We start from the raw sequence: 17,128 nt of genomic DNA, 5'->3' as shown, positions 1-17,128 counted from the left end.
CATGAACAGTAAGTATATGAAATTAACTATCGTACTCGGCCTGACGACATTTCAGATGGTGCAAGAGCTAAGACATAGATAAGGAAGGGAGGGGGAGAGTGGGAAGGAAATGGAAACAGACAGGCGACTACCGTACTAGGCCTGACGACATTTCTGGTAGAGCCGGAGAAAAACAAAAGGTGAGGGAGAGGGGTGCAGAAAGGGAGGGGAGGAACAAAACAAGCGACTATCGTATTAGGCCTGACAACGTTTCAGATAGTGCTGGGAGGAAGAGGGGGGGGACAGTATGGGGATGGGGAAGCCACAGACGAGGTTGCTATCATACTAGGTCCAGGGACCATTCTGATGGAGTGTAGAAGAAAGTAAGGGATGGAGGGGAGGAGATGGAAAAGGGAGAGGGGAGGAGAGAACAGAGAGTAAGCAGTCAAAAAGAGTGGAGAAGCAAGAGGGGAGAGCGAATACAACTGCAGAAGTCAGTAGTAACACATAATGTTGCAAGCCAGGATACAAGATGAAGATGGGAACAGCATGATTCAGGGTCACCATGAGTACAAGATGCAAAGGAAGTCCAGCATGAGAGTTGAGAAAGGGTAACGCACCGTGAATGAATGAAGTTCATAAAAGTAAAATCCAGCATTGGCCACAAGACAGTGATGGTGAAACCAAAATCTAGCAGGACAGACTCCTGTGTGCGGGAAGGGGGGGGGGGGGGCACAAGGGAACCACTCGGGGGGACCAGAGAGGGTGGGGATGACCTGTGGGGACAGAGGGTGTAAACACATGTTGGTGCATGCTTACCTGCTGTCTTAGCAGGGGTTCGGGCCCTGGGTCCTGCTGGTCCGAACTGGTCCAAACAGGAATTGCCCTTTTCTTTGACTGCCCTTTGCTTTGGACGCCCGGGCGAGAGACGCCCTTGATCTAAGATTTAAGAGCAGGAAGGAAGAGGCAGGGCTAAGAAGGTGGGTGGTGCTTAGGCCAGGTGACCTAGATCCACTTACACCTGCTCCCCAGCTGCAAAGGAAAAGAGGCTGTAGGGCTCCTTAAGTAGGGAAAAGAGCAGCAACCAGGAAGGCACCAGTTGGGCGGGGGCTTAGGCCAGGTGCGGCCTAGTGTTTAATGTTCTCCTTGGAATATTCGCTCCTTCCAACTCTTGGCCCCCCTACACTGGAACTCCCTCCCGCTCTCCATCCGCTCCACCCCTACCTACTCATCCTTCCGCCACTCCTTGAAAGCTCATCTTCTACACTCCCCCCCTGACTTCCCTTCCCTACCCCTCCTCACCTACCATTGCCCCCTCCTTCCCCCCATCCTCTTTCATTCCCCTCTGACCTTAAATTAGTAGCAGATACTACTTAAAGGCAATGAGGACACCAGATCACTCCACCTTCCCTTCCCCTCCTCCCCCCCTACCTCAAATCCTACACCGTAACTCCCTTCACCTACCCCCTCCTCTACCCTATCCCCCCCCTTTGTAAATAGTTCTACTTATTGTTCTAATGACCTGTTCATGTTTGTAAATATGCCTCTCTCACTTTTGTACCTGTTAAATTGTAAAGCGCTTTGGCTTAAAGCGCTATATAAATTCAATAAACATAAACATAATATTTGTATACATGGTATTCAGTAGATTTGCTTTGATCCATGTTAAAGGACTGCTTTGACCACATTTGTTTACATTTGTTTGTGATTTGCTGGAGGTGGGACAGTAGCGAAGGTGTAATATTGATGACTGTGGTCACCATCTCTATTTCTAGGTCCTGGCTTACTCCTGTGTTTACAGCTACTATAACCAGGACACAGAGAAAATGGACATTATGGAGCAGCAGACCGATAACCTGGAGCATCACACCAATGCCCTTCAGATTCTCTTGGGTAAGTATAGAGGACCCGCATGCATGTGTTGCCCTCTCCATTTTTTATATATATATTTCTGAGGCTTGTGGAATCTGCTTGGATCACGTGCAATGCATAGGCCGACATCTAGTGGAAGCTGCGGAGTATTACAGTTTGTTTTTAGAAACTCGAAAAGGGACGTCAAACAGGGCGTGCCAGTAATACTATCCCTAGTGTGACGTCCCCTGTACCCATGATGCCTCACCCATGATCCCTCACGCGTGTATATAATTAAGAATTACCGTTAATACTTCCCCTTTCAGTTCCACCGTACGTCGAAGATCGACGCCAGTGAAGATCGAGGAAGTCAGCCGTTGAGGACTGCCACGACGGACTCCGGGCCTTTGAAGACCTCTGGCCTCGGCCCTGTACAGTAGGGAGAGTGGGGGGTGGTCATACAGGCTTCCTTCCCACCTTTTCTTACATATACCCGCCCGCTGCCATTTCGTAACATATGGAGAGTACTCCATTCAAATTCTGCCCTAAGTGTAATAGGACATTTCCCTGGGTGGATAAGCAAAATATGTGAACTCTGTGTCTCCCATGAGACCATTCCGAGGCTACCTGTAGAGCTTGCAAGCTCTTCAAGCCGAAAACCCTTAAGGACAGCTCAACTAAACGCTGGGCCCACTATGCCAGGCAACTAGAGGCCATGGACGTGGAGGTGACATTCAATATGCCCTGTGGAAACATAGGGTTAATGTACAGCTGCCCCTGCCCCTTGCCCCTTGCCCCTGCCCCTGCCCCGTAGACAAGAAAGCATTTTCTGACAGCAGAAAGCATTTTCTGACGGGTTAATGCACTGCCCTGCACAACATAGGGTTAAAATAAATAATATGCCCTGTGGAAACATAGGGTTAATGTACAGCTGCCCCTGCCCCTTGCCCCTTGCCCCTGCCCCGTAGACCAGAAAGCATTTTCTGACAGCAGAAAGCATTTTCTGACGGGTTAATGCACTGCCCTGCACAACATAGGGTTAAAATAAATAATATGCCCTGTGGAAACATAGGGTTAATGTACAGCTGCCCCTGCCCCTTGCCCCTTGCCCCTGCCCCGTAGACCAGAAAGCATTTTCTGACAGCAGAAAGCATTTTCTGACGGGTTAATGCACTGCCCTGCACAACATAGGGTTAAAATAAATAATATGCCCTGTGGAAACATAGGGTTAATGTACAGCTGCCCCTGCCCCAGCTGCCCCTGTGGAAAGCATTTTCTGACGGCAGAAAGCATTTTCTGACGGGTTAATGCACTGCCCTGCACAACATAGGGTTAAAATAAATAATATGCCCTGTGGAAACATAGGGTTAATGTACAGCTGCCCCTGCCCCTTGCCCCTGCCCCGTAGACCAGAAAGCATTTTCTGACAGCAGAAAGCATTTTCTGACGAGTTAATGCACTGCCCTGCACAACATAGGGTTAAAATAAATCATATGCCCTGTGGAAACATAGGGTTAATGTACAGCTGCCCCGGCTCCTGCCCCAGCTGCTCCTGCCCCTGCCCCGTAGACCAGAAAGCATTTTCTGACGGCAGAAAGCATTTTCTGACGGGTTAATGCACTGCCCTGCACAACATAGGGTTAAAATAAATAATATGCCCTGTGGAAACATAGGGTTAATGTACAGCTGCCCCTGCCCCTTGCCCCTTGCCCCTGCCCCGTAGACCAGAAAGCATTTTCTGACAGCAGAAAGCATTTTCTGACAGGTTAATGCACTGCCCTGCACAACATAGGGTTAAAATAAATAATATGCCCTGTGGAAACATAGGGTTAATGTACAGCTGCCCCTGCCCCTTGCCCCTTGCCCCTGCCCCTGCCCCGTAGACAAGAAAGCATTTTCTGACAGCAGAAAGCATTTTCTGACGGGTTAATGCACTGCCCTGCACAACATAGGGTTAAAATAAATAATATGCCCTGTGGAAACATAGGGTTAATGTACAGCTGCCCCTGCCCCTTGCCCCTTGCCCCTGCCCCGTAGACCAGAAAGCATTTTCTGACAGCAGAAAGCATTTTCTGACGGGTTAATGCACTGCCCTGCACAACATAGGGTTAAAATAAATAATATGCCCTGTGGAAACATAGGGTTAATGTACAGCTGCCCCTGCCCCTTGCCCCTTGCCCCTGCCCCGTAGACCAGAAAGCATTTTCTGACAGCAGAAAGCATTTTCTGACGGGTTAATGCACTGCCCTGCACAACATAGGGTTAAAATAAATAATATGCCCTGTGGAAACATAGGGTTAATGTACAGCTGCCCCTGCCCCAGCTGCCCCTGTGGAAAGCATTTTCTGACGGCAGAAAGCATTTTCTGACGGGTTAATGCACTGCCCTGCACAACATAGGGTTAAAATAAATAATATGCCCTGTGGAAACATAGGGTTAATGTACAGCTGCCCCTGCCCCTTGCCCCTGCCCCGTAGACCAGAAAGCATTTTCTGACAGCAGAAAGCATTTTCTGACGAGTTAATGCACTGCCCTGCACAACATAGGGTTAAAATAAATCATATGCCCTGTGGAAACATAGGGTTAATGTACAGCTGCCCCGGCTCCTGCCCCAGCTGCTCCTGCCCCTGCCCCGTAGACCAGAAAGCATTTTCTGACGGCAGAAAGCATTTTCTGACGGGTTAATGCACTGCCCTGCACAACATAGGGTTAAAATAAATAATATGCCCTGTGGAAACATAGGGTTAATGTACAGCTGCCCCTGCCCCTTGCCCCTTGCCCCTGCCCCGTAGACCAGAAAGCATTTTCTGACAGCAGAAAGCATTTTCTGACAGGTTAATGCACTGCCCTGCACAACATAGGGTTAAAATAAATAATATGCCCTGTGGAAACATAGGGTTAATGTACAGCTGCCCCTGCCCCTTGCCCCTTGCCCCTTGCCCCTGCCCCGTACACCAGAAAGCATTTTCTGACAGCAGAAAGCATTTTCTGACGGGTTAATGCACTGCCCTGCACAACATAGGGTTAAAATAAATAATATGCCCTGTGGAAACATAGGGTTAATATACAGCTGCCCCTGCCCCTGCCCCTGCCCCAGCTGCCCCTGCGGAAAGCATTTTCTGACGGCAGAAAGCATTTTCTGACGGGTTAATGCACTGCCCTGCACAACATAGGGTTAAAATAAATAATATGCCCTGTGGAACCATAGGGTTAATGTACAGCTGCCCCTGCCCCTTGCCCCTTGCCCCTGCCCCAGCTGCCCCTGCCCCGTAGACCAGAACGCATTTTCTGACAGCAGAAAGCATTTTCTGACGGGTTAATGCACTGCCCTGCACAAAATAGGGTTAAAATAAATAATATGCCCTGTGGAAACATAGGGTTAATGTACAGCTGCCCCTGCCCCTTGCCCCAGCTGCCCCTGCTGCCCCGTAGACCAGAAAGCATTTTCTGACGGGTTAATGCACTGCCCTGCACAACATAGGGTTAAAATAAATAATATGCCCTGTGGAAACATAGGGTTAATGTACAGCTGCCCCTGCCCCTTGCCCCAGCTGCCCCTGCCCCTGCTGCCCCGTAGACCAGAAAGCATTTTCTGACGGGTTAATGCACTGCCCTGCACAACATAGGGTTAAAATAAATAATATGCCCTGTGGAAACATAGGGTTAATGTACAGCTGCCCCTGCCCCTTGCCCCGCTGCCCCTGCCCCTGCTGCCCCTGCTGCCCCTGCCCCTGCTGCCCCGTAGACCAGACAGCATTTTCTGACGGGTTAATGCACTGCCCTGCACAACATAGGGTTAAAATAAATAATATGCCCTGTGGAAACATAGGGTTAATGTACAGCTGCCCCTGCCCCTTGCTCCAGCTGCCCCTGCTGCCCCGTAGACCAGAAAGCATTTTCTGACGGGTTAATACACTGCCCTGCACAACATAGGGTTAAAATAAATAATATGCCCTGTGGAAACATAGGGTTAATGTACAGCTGCCCCTGCCCCTTGCCCCAGCTGCCCCTGCCGCGTAGACCAGAAAACATTTTCTGACGGGTTAATGCATTGCCCTGCACAACATAGGGTTAAAATAAATAATATGCCCTGTGGAAACATAGGGTTAATGTACAGCTGCCCCTGCCCCTTGCCCCAGCTGCCCCTGCCCCTGCTGCCCCGTAGACCAGAAAGCATTTTCTTACGGGTTAATGCACTGCCCTGCACAACATAGTGTTAAAATAAATAATATGCCCTGTGGAAACATAGGGTTAATGTACAGCTGCCCCTGCCCCTTGCCCCAGCTGCCCCTGCCCCTGCTGCCCCGTAGACCAGAAAGCATTTTCTGACGGGTTAATGCACTGCCCTGCACAACATAGGGTTAAAATAAATAATATGCCCTGTGGAAACATAGGGTTAATGTACAGCTGCCCCTGTCCTTGCCCCAGCTGCCCCTGCCCCTACTGCCCCGTAGACCAGAAAGCATTTTCTGACGGGTTAATGCACTGCCCTGCACAACATAGGGTTAAAATAAATAATATGCCCTGTGGAAACATAGGGTTAATGTACAGCTGCCCCTGCCCCTTGCGCCAGCTGCCCCTGCCCCTGCTGCCCCGTAGACCAGAAAGCATTTTCTGATGGGTTAATGCACTGCCCTGCACAACATAGGGTTAAAATAAATAATATGCCCTGTGGAAACATAGGGTTAATGTACAGCTGCCCCTGCCCCTTGCCCCAGCTGCCCCTGCCCCTGCTGCCCCGTAGACCAGAAAGCATTTTCTGACGGGTTAATGCACTGCCCTGCACAACATAGGGTTAAAATAAATAATATGCCCTGTGGAAACATAGGGTTAATGTACAGCTGCCCCTGCCCCTTGCCCCAGCTGCCCCTGCCCCTGCTGCCCCGTAGACCAGAAAGCATTTTCTGACGGGTTAATGCACTGCCCTGCACAACATAGGGTTAAAATAAATAATATGCCCTGTGGAAACATAGGATTAATGTACAGCTGCTCCTGCCCCTTGCCCCGCTGCCCCTGCCCCTGCTGCCCCGTAGACCAGAAAGCATTTTCTGACGGGCTAATGCACTGCCCTGCACAACATAGGGTTAAAATAAATAATATGCCCTGTGGAAACATAGGGTTAATGTACAGCTGCCCCTGCCCCTTGCCCCAGCTGCCCCAGCTGCCCCTGCCCCTGCTGCCCCGTAGACCAGAAAGTATTTTCTGACGGGTTAATGCACTGCCCTGCACAACATAGGGTTAAAATAAATAATATGCCCTGTGGAAACATAGGGTTAATGTACAGCTGCCCCTGCCCCTTGCCCCAGCTGCCCCTGCCCCTGCTGCCCCGTAGACCAGAAAGCATTTTCTGACGGGTTAATGCACTGCCCTGCACAACATAGGGTTAAAATAAATAATATGCCCTGTGGAAAGATAGGGTTAATGTACAGCTGCCCCTGCCCCTTGCCCCGCTGCCCCTGCTGCCCCTGCCCCTGCTGCCCCGTAGACCAGAAAGCATTTTCTGACGGGTTAATGCACTGCCCTGCACAACATAGGGTTAAAATAAATAATATGCCCTGTGGAAACATAGGGTTAATGTACAGCTGCCCCTGCCCCTTGCCCCAGCTGCCCCTGCCCCTGCTGCCCCGTAGACCAGAAAGCATTTTCTGACGGGTTAATGCACTGCCCTGCACAACATAGGGTTAAAATAAATAATATGCCCTGTGGAAACATAGGGTTAATGTACAGCTGCTCCTGCCCCTTGCCCCAGCTGCCCCCGCCCCTGCTGCCCCGTAGACCAGAAAGCATTTTCTGACGGGTTAATGCACTGCCCTGCACAACATAGGGTTAAAATAAATAATATGCCCTGTGGAAACATAGGGTTAATGTACAGCTGCCCCTGCCCCTTGCCCCAGCTGCCCCAGCTGCCCCTGCCCCTGCTGCCCCGTAGACCAGAAAGTATTTTCTGACGGGTTAATGCACTGCCCTGCACAACATAGGGTTAAAATAAATAATATGCCCTGTGGAAACATAGGGTTAATGTACAGCTGCCCCTGCCCCTTGCCCCAGCTGCCCCTGCCCCTGCCCCTGCTGCCCCGTAGACCAGAAAGCATTTTCTGACGGGTTAATGCACTGCCCTGCACAACATAGGGTTAAAATAAATAATATGCCCTGTGGAAAGATAGGGTTAATGTACAGCTGCCCCTGCCCCTTGCCCCTTGCCCCGCTGCCCCTGCTGCCCCTGCCCCTGCTGCCCCGTAGACCAGAAAGCATTTTCTGACGGGTTAATGCACTGCCCTGCACAACATAGGGTTAAAATAAATAATATGCCCTGTGGAAACATAGGGTTAATGTACAGCTGCCCCTGCCCCTTGCCCCAGCTGCCCCTGCCCCTGCTGCCCCGTAGACCAGAAAGCATTTTCTGACGGGTTAATGCACTGCCCTGCACAACATAGGGTTAAAATAAATAATATGCCCTGTGGAAACATAGGGTTAATGTACAGCTGCTCCTGTCCCTTGCCCCAGCTGCCCCCGCCCCTGCTGCCCCGTAGACCAGAAAGCATTTTCTGACGGGTTAATGCACTGCCCTGCACAACATAGGGTTAAAATAAATAATATGCCCTGTGGAAACATAGGGTTAATGTACAGCTGCCCCTGCCCCTTGTCCCGCTGCCCCTGCTGCCCCTGCCCCTGCTGCCCCGTAGACCAGAAAGCATTTTCTGACGGGTTAATGCGCTGCCCTGCACAACATAGGGTTAAAATAAATAATATGCCCTGTGGAAACATAGGGTTAATGTACAGCTGCCCCTGCCCCTTGCCCCAGCTGCCCCTGCCGCCCCTGCCCCTGCTGCCCCGTAGACCAGAAAGCATTTTCTGACTGGTTAATGCACTGCCCTGCACAACATAGGGTTAAAATAAATAATATGCCCTGTGGAAAGATAGGGTTAATGTACAGCTGCCCCTGCCCCTTGCCCCAGCTGCCCCTGCTGCCCCATAGACCAGGAAGCATTTTCTGACGGGTTAATGCACTGCCCTGCACAACATAGGGTTAAAATAAATAATATGCCCTGTGGAAACATAGGGTTAATGTACAGCTGCCCCTGCCCCTTACCCCAGCTGCCCCTGCCCCTGCTGCCCCTGCCCCTGCTGCCCCGTAGACCAGAAAGCATTTTCTGACTGGTTAATGCACTGCCCTGCACAACATAGGGTTAAAATAAATAATATGCCCTGTGGAAAGATAGGGTTAATGTACAGCTGCCCCTTCCCCTTGCCCCGCTGCCCCTGCTGCCCCTGCCCCTGCTGCCCCGTAGACCAGAAAGCATTTTCTGATGGGTTAATGCACTGCCCTGCACAACATAGGGTTAAAATAAATAATATGCCCTGTGGAAACATAGGGTTAATGTACAGCTGCCCCTGCCCCTTGCCCCAGCTGCCCCTGCTGCCCCATAGACCAGGAAGCATTTTCTGACGGGTTAATACACTGCCCTGCACAACATAGGGTTAAAACAAATAATATGCCCTGTGGAAACATAGGGTTAATGTACAGCTGCCCCTGCCCCTTGCCCCAGCTGCCCCTGCCCCTGCTGCCCCGTAGACCAGAAAGCATTTTCTGACTGGTTAATGCACTGCCCTGCACAACATAGGGTTAAAATAAATAATATGCCCTGTGGAAAGATAGGGTTAATGTACAGCTGCCCCTGCCCCTTGCCCCGCTGCCCCTGCTGCCCCTGCCCCTGCTGCCCCGTAGAACAGAAAGCATTTTCTGATGGGTTAATGCACTGCCCTGCACAACATAGGGTTAAAATAAATAATATGCCCTGTGGAAACATAGGGTTAATGTACAGCTGCCCCTGCCCCTTGCCCCTTGCCCCTGCCCCTGCTGCCCCTGCCCCTGCTGCCCCGTAGACAAGAAAGCATTTTCTGACGGGTTAATGCACTGCCCTGCACAACATAGGGTTAAAATAAATAATATGCCCTGTGGAAACATAGGGTTAATGTACAGCTGCCCCTGCCCCTTGCCCCAGCTGCCCCTGCTGCCCCGTAGACCAGAAAGCATTTTCTGACGGGTTAATGCACTGCCCTGCACAACATAGGGTTAAAATAAACAATATGCCGTGTGGAAACATAGGGTTAATGTACAGCTGCCCCTGCCCCTTGCCCCAGCTGCCCCTGCCCCTGCTGCCCCTGCCCCTGCTGCCCCGTAGACCAGAAAGCATTATCTGACGGGTTAATGCACTGCCCTGCACAACATAGGGTTAAAATAAATAATATGCCCTGAGGAAACATAGGGTTAATGTACAGCTGCCCCTGCCCCTTGCCCCAGCTGCCCCTGCCCCTGCTGCCCCGTAGACCAGAAAGCATTTTCTGACGGGTTAATGCACTGCCCTGCACAACATAGGGTTAAAATAAATAATATGCCCTGTGGAAACATAGGGTTAATGTACAGCTGCCCCTTCCCCCGCTGCCCCTGCTGCCCCTGCCCCTGCTGCCCCGTAGACCAGAAAGCATTATCTGACGGGTTAATGCACTGCCCTGCACAACATAGGGTTAAAATAAATAATATGCCCTGTGGAAACATAGGGTTAATGTACAGCTGCCCCTGCCCCTTGCCCCAGCTGCCCCTGCCCCGTAGACCAGAAAGCATTTTCTGACGGGTTAATGCACTGCCCTGCACAACATAGGGTTAAAATAAATAATATGCCCTGTGGAAACATAGGGTTAATGTACAGCTGCCCCTGCCCCTTGCCCCGCTGCCCCTGCCCCCGCTGCCCCTGCCCCTGCTGCCCCTGCCCCTGCTGCCCCCTAGACCAGAAAGCATTATCTGACGGGTTAATGCACTGCCCTGCACAACATAGGGTTAAAATAAATAATATGCCCTTTGGAAACATAGGGTTAATGTACAGCTGCCCCTGCCCCTTGCCCCAGCTGCCCCTGCCCCTGCTGCCCCTTAGACCAGAAAGCATTTTCTGACGGGTTAATGTACTGCCCTGCACAACATAGGGTTAAAATAAATAATATGCCCTGTGGAAACATAGGGTTAATGTACAGCTGCCCCTGCCCCTTGCCCCGCTGCCCCTGCTGCCCCTGCTGCCCCGTAGACCAGAAAGCATTTTCTGACGGGTTAATGCACTGCCCTGCACAACATAGGGTTAAAATAAATAATATGCCCTGTGGAAACATAGGGTTAATGTACAGCTGCCCCTGCCCCTTGCCCCAGCTGCCCCTGCCCCTGCTGCCCCGTAGACCAGAAAGCATTTTCTGACGGGTTAGTGCACTGCCCTGTACAACATAGGGTTAAAATAAATAATATGCCCTGTGGAAACATAGGGTTAATGTACAGCTGCCCCTGCCCCTTGCCCCGCTGCCCCTGCCCCTGCTGCCCCTGCTGCCCCGTAGACCAGAAAGCATTTTCTGACAGGTTAATGCACTGCCCTGCACAACATAGGGTTAAAATAAATAATATGCCCTGTGGAAACATAGGGTTAATGTACAGCTGCCCCTGCCCCTTGCCCCAGCTGCTCCTGCCCCTGCTGCCCCGTAGACCAGAAAGCATTTTCTGACGGGTTAATGCACTGCCCTGCACAACATAGGGTTAAAATAAATAATATGCCCTGTGGAAACATAGGGTTAATGTACAGCTGCCCCTGCCCCTTGCCCCAGCTGCCCCTGCCCCTGCTGCCCCGTAGACCAGAAAGCATTTTCTGGCGGGTTAATGCACTGCCCTGCACAACATAGGGTTAAAATAAATAATATGCCCTGTGGAAACATAGGATTAATGTACAGCTGCCCCTGCCCCTTGCCCTGCTGTCCCTGCTGCCCCTGCCCCTGCTGCCCCGTAGACCAGAAAGCATTTTCTGACGGGCTAATGCACTGCCCTGCACAACATAGGGTTAAAATAAATAATATGCCCTGTGGAAACATAGGGTTAATGTACAGCTGCCCCTGCCCCTTGCCCCAGCTGCCCCAGCTGCCCCTGCCCCTGCTGCCCCGTAGACCAGAAAGTATTTTCTAACGGGTTAATGCACTGCCCTGCACAACATAGGGTTAAAATAAATAATATGCCCTGTGGAAACATAGGGTTAATGTACAGCTGCCCCTGCCCCTTGCCCCAGCTGCCCCTGCCCCTGCTGCCCCGTAGACCAGAAAGCATTTTCTGACGGGTTAATGCACTGCCCTGCACAACATAGGGTTAAAATAAATAATATGCCCTGTGGAAAGATAGGGTTAATGAGCTGCCCCTGCCCCTTGCCCCGCTGCCCCTGCTGCCCCTGCCCCTGCTGCCCCGTAGACCAGAAAGCATTTTCTGACGGGTTAATGCACTGCCCTGCACAACATAGGGTTAAAATAAATAATATGCCCTGTGGAAACATAGGGTTAATGTACATCTGCCCCTGCCCCTTGCCCCAGCTGCCCCGTAGACCAGAAAGCATTTTCTGACGGGTTAATGCACTGCCCTGCACAACATAGGGTTAAAATAAATAATATGCCCTGTGGAAACATAGGGTTAATGTACAGCTGCTCCTGCCCCTTGCCCCAGCTGCCCCCGCCCCTGCTGCCCCGTAGACCAGAAAGCATTTTCTGACGGGTTAATGCACTGCCCTGCACAACATAGGGTTAAAATAAATAATATGCCCTGTGGAAACATAGGGTTAATGTACAGCTGCCCCTGCCCCTTGTCCCGCTGCCCCTGCTGCCCCTGCCCCTGCTGCCCCGTAGACCAGAAAGCATTTTCTGACGGGTTAATGCACTGCCCTGCACAACATAGGGTTAAAATAAATAATATGCCCTGTGGAAACATAGGGTTAATGTACAGCTGCCCCTGCCCCTTGCCCCAGCTGCCCCTGCTGCCCCATAGACCAGGAAGCATTTTCTGACGGGTTAATGCACTGCCCTGCACAACATAGGGTTAAAATAAATAATATGCCCTGTGGAAACATAGGGTTAATGTACAGCTGCCCCTGCCCCTTGCCCCAGCTGCCCCTGCCCCTGCTGCCCCTGCCCCTGCTGCCCCATAGACCAGAAAGCATTTTCTGACTGGTTAATGCACTGCCCTGCACAACATAGGGTTAAAATAAATAATATGCCCTGTGGAAAGATAGGGTTAATGTACAGCTGCCCCTGCCCCTTGCCCCGCTGCCCCTGCTGCCCCTGCTGCCCCGTAGAACAGAAAGCATTTTCTGATGGGTTAATGCACTGCCCTGCACAACATAGGGTTAAAATAAATAATATGCCCTGTGGAAACATAGGGTTAATGTACAGCTGCCCCTGCCCCTTGCCCCGCTGCCCCTGCCCCTGCTGCCCCGTAGACAAGAAAGCATTTTCTGACGGGTTAATGCACTGCCCTGCACAACATAGGGTTAAAATAAATAATATGCCCTGTGGAAACATAGGGTTAATGTACAGCTGCCCCTGCCCCTTGCCCCAGCTGCCCCTGCTGCCCCTGCCCCTGCTGCCCCGTAGAACAGAAAGCATTTTCTGACGGGTTAATGCACTGCCCTGCACAACATAGGGTTAAAATAAATAATACAGATCTGACTTGCCGAATTCCCTTACCTACATTGTTCCAACATGCCAGAGGCTGTTCACCATGGAGACCTGCTGCGGATATGGGTACGGCCCAGCACAAGATTTACAACATCTCCCCCCGGATTTTCAAGGACCAACGAGTGCCCACCGCACGCCGCCGGAACCGCAATGCTTTCCAAGGCTCGGGCCTCCCTCTCAGGGCGAACCCATTCCAGGGTGCCCTGCCCTTCACAAAGAAAAGAGAACCCTCCTTAGCGGATTCAGACTTCCATATATCAAACAACACCTTTACTGGGGTCTGATGAGCATCGGCATTGGGCGCCTTAACTCGGCATTCGGTTCATCCTGCAGCGCCAGTTCTGCTTAACAAAGTTGCCCATTGGTCACTTGCATTCAGTGCCTGGCTCCACGCCAGCGAGATGGGCTTCATACACATTAGGTTGAAATCAATTTTTCCCCAAGAGCTCTAATCATTCCCTTTACCAGATAAAACTGTGGTTTCCGTGTGCGCTATCCTGAGGGGAAACTCCAGAGGGAACCAGCTACTAGATGGTTTGATTAGTCTTTTGCCCCTATACCCAGGTCAGACGACCGATTTACACATCAGGACCGCTACGGACCTCCACCAGGCCTAGATCACCATCTTTCGGGTCCCATCACAGACGCTCATGCTCCATCTCCCTGAGAGCGAGCGAGACGGTCAGTGGTGCGTCCACCGCGACAGGATCCCACTGCAATCGACACGCGCTGGCTATCACCTTCTTTGCACTACAGGGTTTCATTCGGCCCTCCAACTTGTGCACATGTTAAGACTCCTCAGACCCCTGGCACCCTTTGTGGGGCTCCCCACCCAGCGGCACAACGTGGTCGGGGCGCACTGAGGACCGTCCACCACAGTCACATCGGGAGCCCTGTCTCCCGTCGCCGCACCAGCGACCCCCAAGAGGGGCCAGGACGGTTGCCAGAGAAGGGGACAGCAGCGATCAATCTCCCTCGGCCCAGCAGACACAGCAAAACTGCTGTCAGTGGGCTGTAACACTCTCTGCCGGAGTAGAGAGCCACCTGCCCCCTGGGGCCTTCCCAGCCCGCCGCAGTGCACAGCCACAGAGGAAATGAGCTCTGCAGGGCCCGGGTCTGCCCGAGCCACAGTCCCGCAATGGCATCCACCGTTTCAGGCGACCGACCTGCCTGCCATGTTGAATCTTGTGGGTGGACTGCACAGACCCCACCAGTTTACCCCTCTACGGTTTCACGCCCTCTTGAACTCTCTCTTCAAAGTTCTTATCAACTTTCCCTTGCGGTACTTGTTAACCATCTGTCTCATGCATGTGTTTAGCCTTAGATGGAGTTTACCACAGGCTTTGGGATGCATTCCCAAGCAACCTGACTCCAAAAAGACCTGATCCTGGCGTGCCAAAGTCAGCTACCGGCCTAACACCGTCCGCGGGGTGAGACTCGATCAGAAGGACTTGAGTCCCCTGAGCGATGCCGGGGAGTAGATCTTTATACACCACATTTCCCACACCTGCCGTTGAACAGGGATTCGGCGCTGGGCTCTTCCCTTTTCACTGGCCGTTACTGAGGGAATCCTGGTTAGTTTCTTTTCCTCCGCTTAGTAATAAATTCAGCGGATCACCACATCTGATCTGAGGCCGTAGTCTGGGGGAGCACAAAGCTCAGGGCAGCTGGCCTCAGGCCTGTATGGGGAGGGGGGGTATTTCCCAGCCCTGTGCCTCTGGCGCAGCAGAGTGTGCGCTGTCCTGACTGTTAGGGAGAATTCTCTTATAAGGCTAATTTCCCAAACCTAGTGAGTCCCCCAACAGCTTTGCTGGATTTTGGGGTTTGTTTTTTTCTCCTGCTAAGAGTGAGACTCTTTTCCTCCCACTCTTAGGCATGATATGTGGTATATCTTTTGACTTGGTATGTGTTCATGGGCTATGGGGTAACCTTTTTACTCCATAGGGCATCATCTGTTTTCCTATGTGTGTTACACAGCACCCTCAGTGCAGTGACACAGGGGTGTCATAGTGACCCCCAAACATAGACTCCATACCCTGGGACTGACTACTGTCTCCCAGGGTATGTAAAGTCACCATTGGCTTTACTAGTCCAAATCTGTGAACAGAACCAGTACAAACCATCATATTGTGGAAGTACTGGTGTTAAGATGGATTTCTGAACTCCAGCCTGTAGGCGCAGAGGTTCAGAAGGCCAGCCTAGTTTCTTGGAACAGGGTAACCTCTGAACAAGCCAGACCAATCAAGGTAGCGATCGCGGCGGTCAAGACTAGGTCTCAAGAGGGGTGAGGGTGACTGAAAGCCCGCGATGAGCACACGAAACAAGACCACGTGCAAATTACACCAGACAGGGGTTATATCAAAAAATATAACACATTTATTACAAGGCCTTTGTAACATTCACTATAGCGAGAAATCACAGTAAATCTAAGTAAACCAACACAGTCTAATCAATACAATATATATACAGTACAAAGGGTCTAAAAAGCGTTATAAACACGAAATGTGTAAACCACCTAGATGGGAAGGAAACAGGCAGTGTAAATTACGTTTAGACTCTGTTCGCCTTACAGGCCACCTAACTAGAAGGAAGTACGAGCCCTACGAAGAGTGGAGCCTTGTGCTCAAAAGTACCTGCACACGCTGCTGCCAAAGGGCCATGGGGGAGCTCTTGCAGGAAAACAGGCAGTTCAGATAGGTGGACAAACGAGGGCGATCAGATATCCGCGACTCCAGCGCAGCCTCCACTTTCAGGCAGAAGCAGAGCGCGAGTGCGAAAAAAGGGTTGCTGTTTAACACAGCGAGGAGAGCGCTACAGGCTACCGCAGGCAGGCGACCAGTTCCTAGCGATGCTACTCACCGGTCCCTGATGCAGATAGACCAAAGCTCCTCCGCGTCGGTTTCAATGCTGGCAGGTTCAGTTTCATGCAGGGGACTCTCGGCGTCGTGTAGATTCCGCAGCAGCAGAAGTGGAGTAGAAGATGTCCCAAATGAAGAGAACCGGCACAGAGTGTTGCCACAGCAGGGCAACGATGCGGCCGGGTGTATTTCAGCCCAGTGCACACTCTCACTTCAGACCTGGGAACGCCAAGTGTACGAAGCGGGTGAGAGCGGCGGGGACTTACAATACAACACGTCCAGACGGCGATGCAGAGCAATTCTCCTGTGCAGGCTGGTCAGTCAACTGGATGGCCCAGAGGCGCTTCCGAAGGCTTACTTACAGGAGAAAATGCCGAGAATAGTTGTTCCCACTATTCTAAGGGGTCGAAGCGCCAATTACAGGCCTTCTCGTTCGATCAGAGGTAAAAAGAGTTTCACCCGGCGACAGCAGTGCAGAGGAGCAGTCCTTCAGCAGGTCACCAGCGATTCCTTGGTTCAGCCTCTCAGTTGCAGGATACTTGGCTCCTGTATCCCTTCGTTCGTGAGAACTCAGGAGATCGATGTGGTTCTGGTGTTTCCAGCCTCCTCTTCTCCAGATTTCCTTCGCGCCACAAACGGAGGACACCCAATCGGAGATTTGCTCTCAAAAACACTCATACCACACGTGGGCCATGCATTCAAGTACTCTAGACTCTCTGGCGTCCAGGATGTGTATTGGGACCAGACGGCTCTTTACACATGCCTGGAGGCGCACACCGGGCCTGTAGAAGCCCGCGAAAGCATTGGTGTTTCGCGGGAAAGTACATGCCCAAATAAGGATGGCCCCGGGTCAGAATGACCTGGGGAAGGTGAAAGAAGCAAGTCAGTCAGCGAACAGGACAAAAAGCCACGTGGTC

At 51.7% G+C, this 17,128-nt stretch overlaps 1 protein-coding gene across 1 annotated transcript in view; it reads left to right on the top strand.

Moving 5' to 3' along the window:
- Nucleotides 1–1,759: 1,759 nt before the first annotated feature.
- Nucleotides 1,760–17,128, top strand: part of LOC138489830 (transcriptional regulator ATRX-like) — a 246,272-nt gene continuing 230,903 nt past the window's right edge. Inside the window, exon 1 of the mRNA XM_069617400.1 lies at nt 1,760–1,872. Within this exon, the coding sequence (XP_069473501.1) occupies nt 1,806–1,872 (67 nt within the window). The 5' untranslated portion in view covers nt 1,760–1,805. The remainder of the gene's footprint in view (nt 1,873–17,128) is intronic.

The sequence above is a fragment of the Ambystoma mexicanum genome, chromosome 9 (genome assembly GCF_040938575.1).
Source record: "Ambystoma mexicanum isolate Mex_15411 chromosome 9, UKY_AmexF1_1, whole genome shotgun sequence".
NCBI lineage: Eukaryota > Metazoa > Chordata > Amphibia > Caudata > Ambystomatidae > Ambystoma > Ambystoma mexicanum.
Note: the sequence above shows the minus strand (reverse complement) of the source record. Positions and strands in the feature narration are given on the sequence as shown.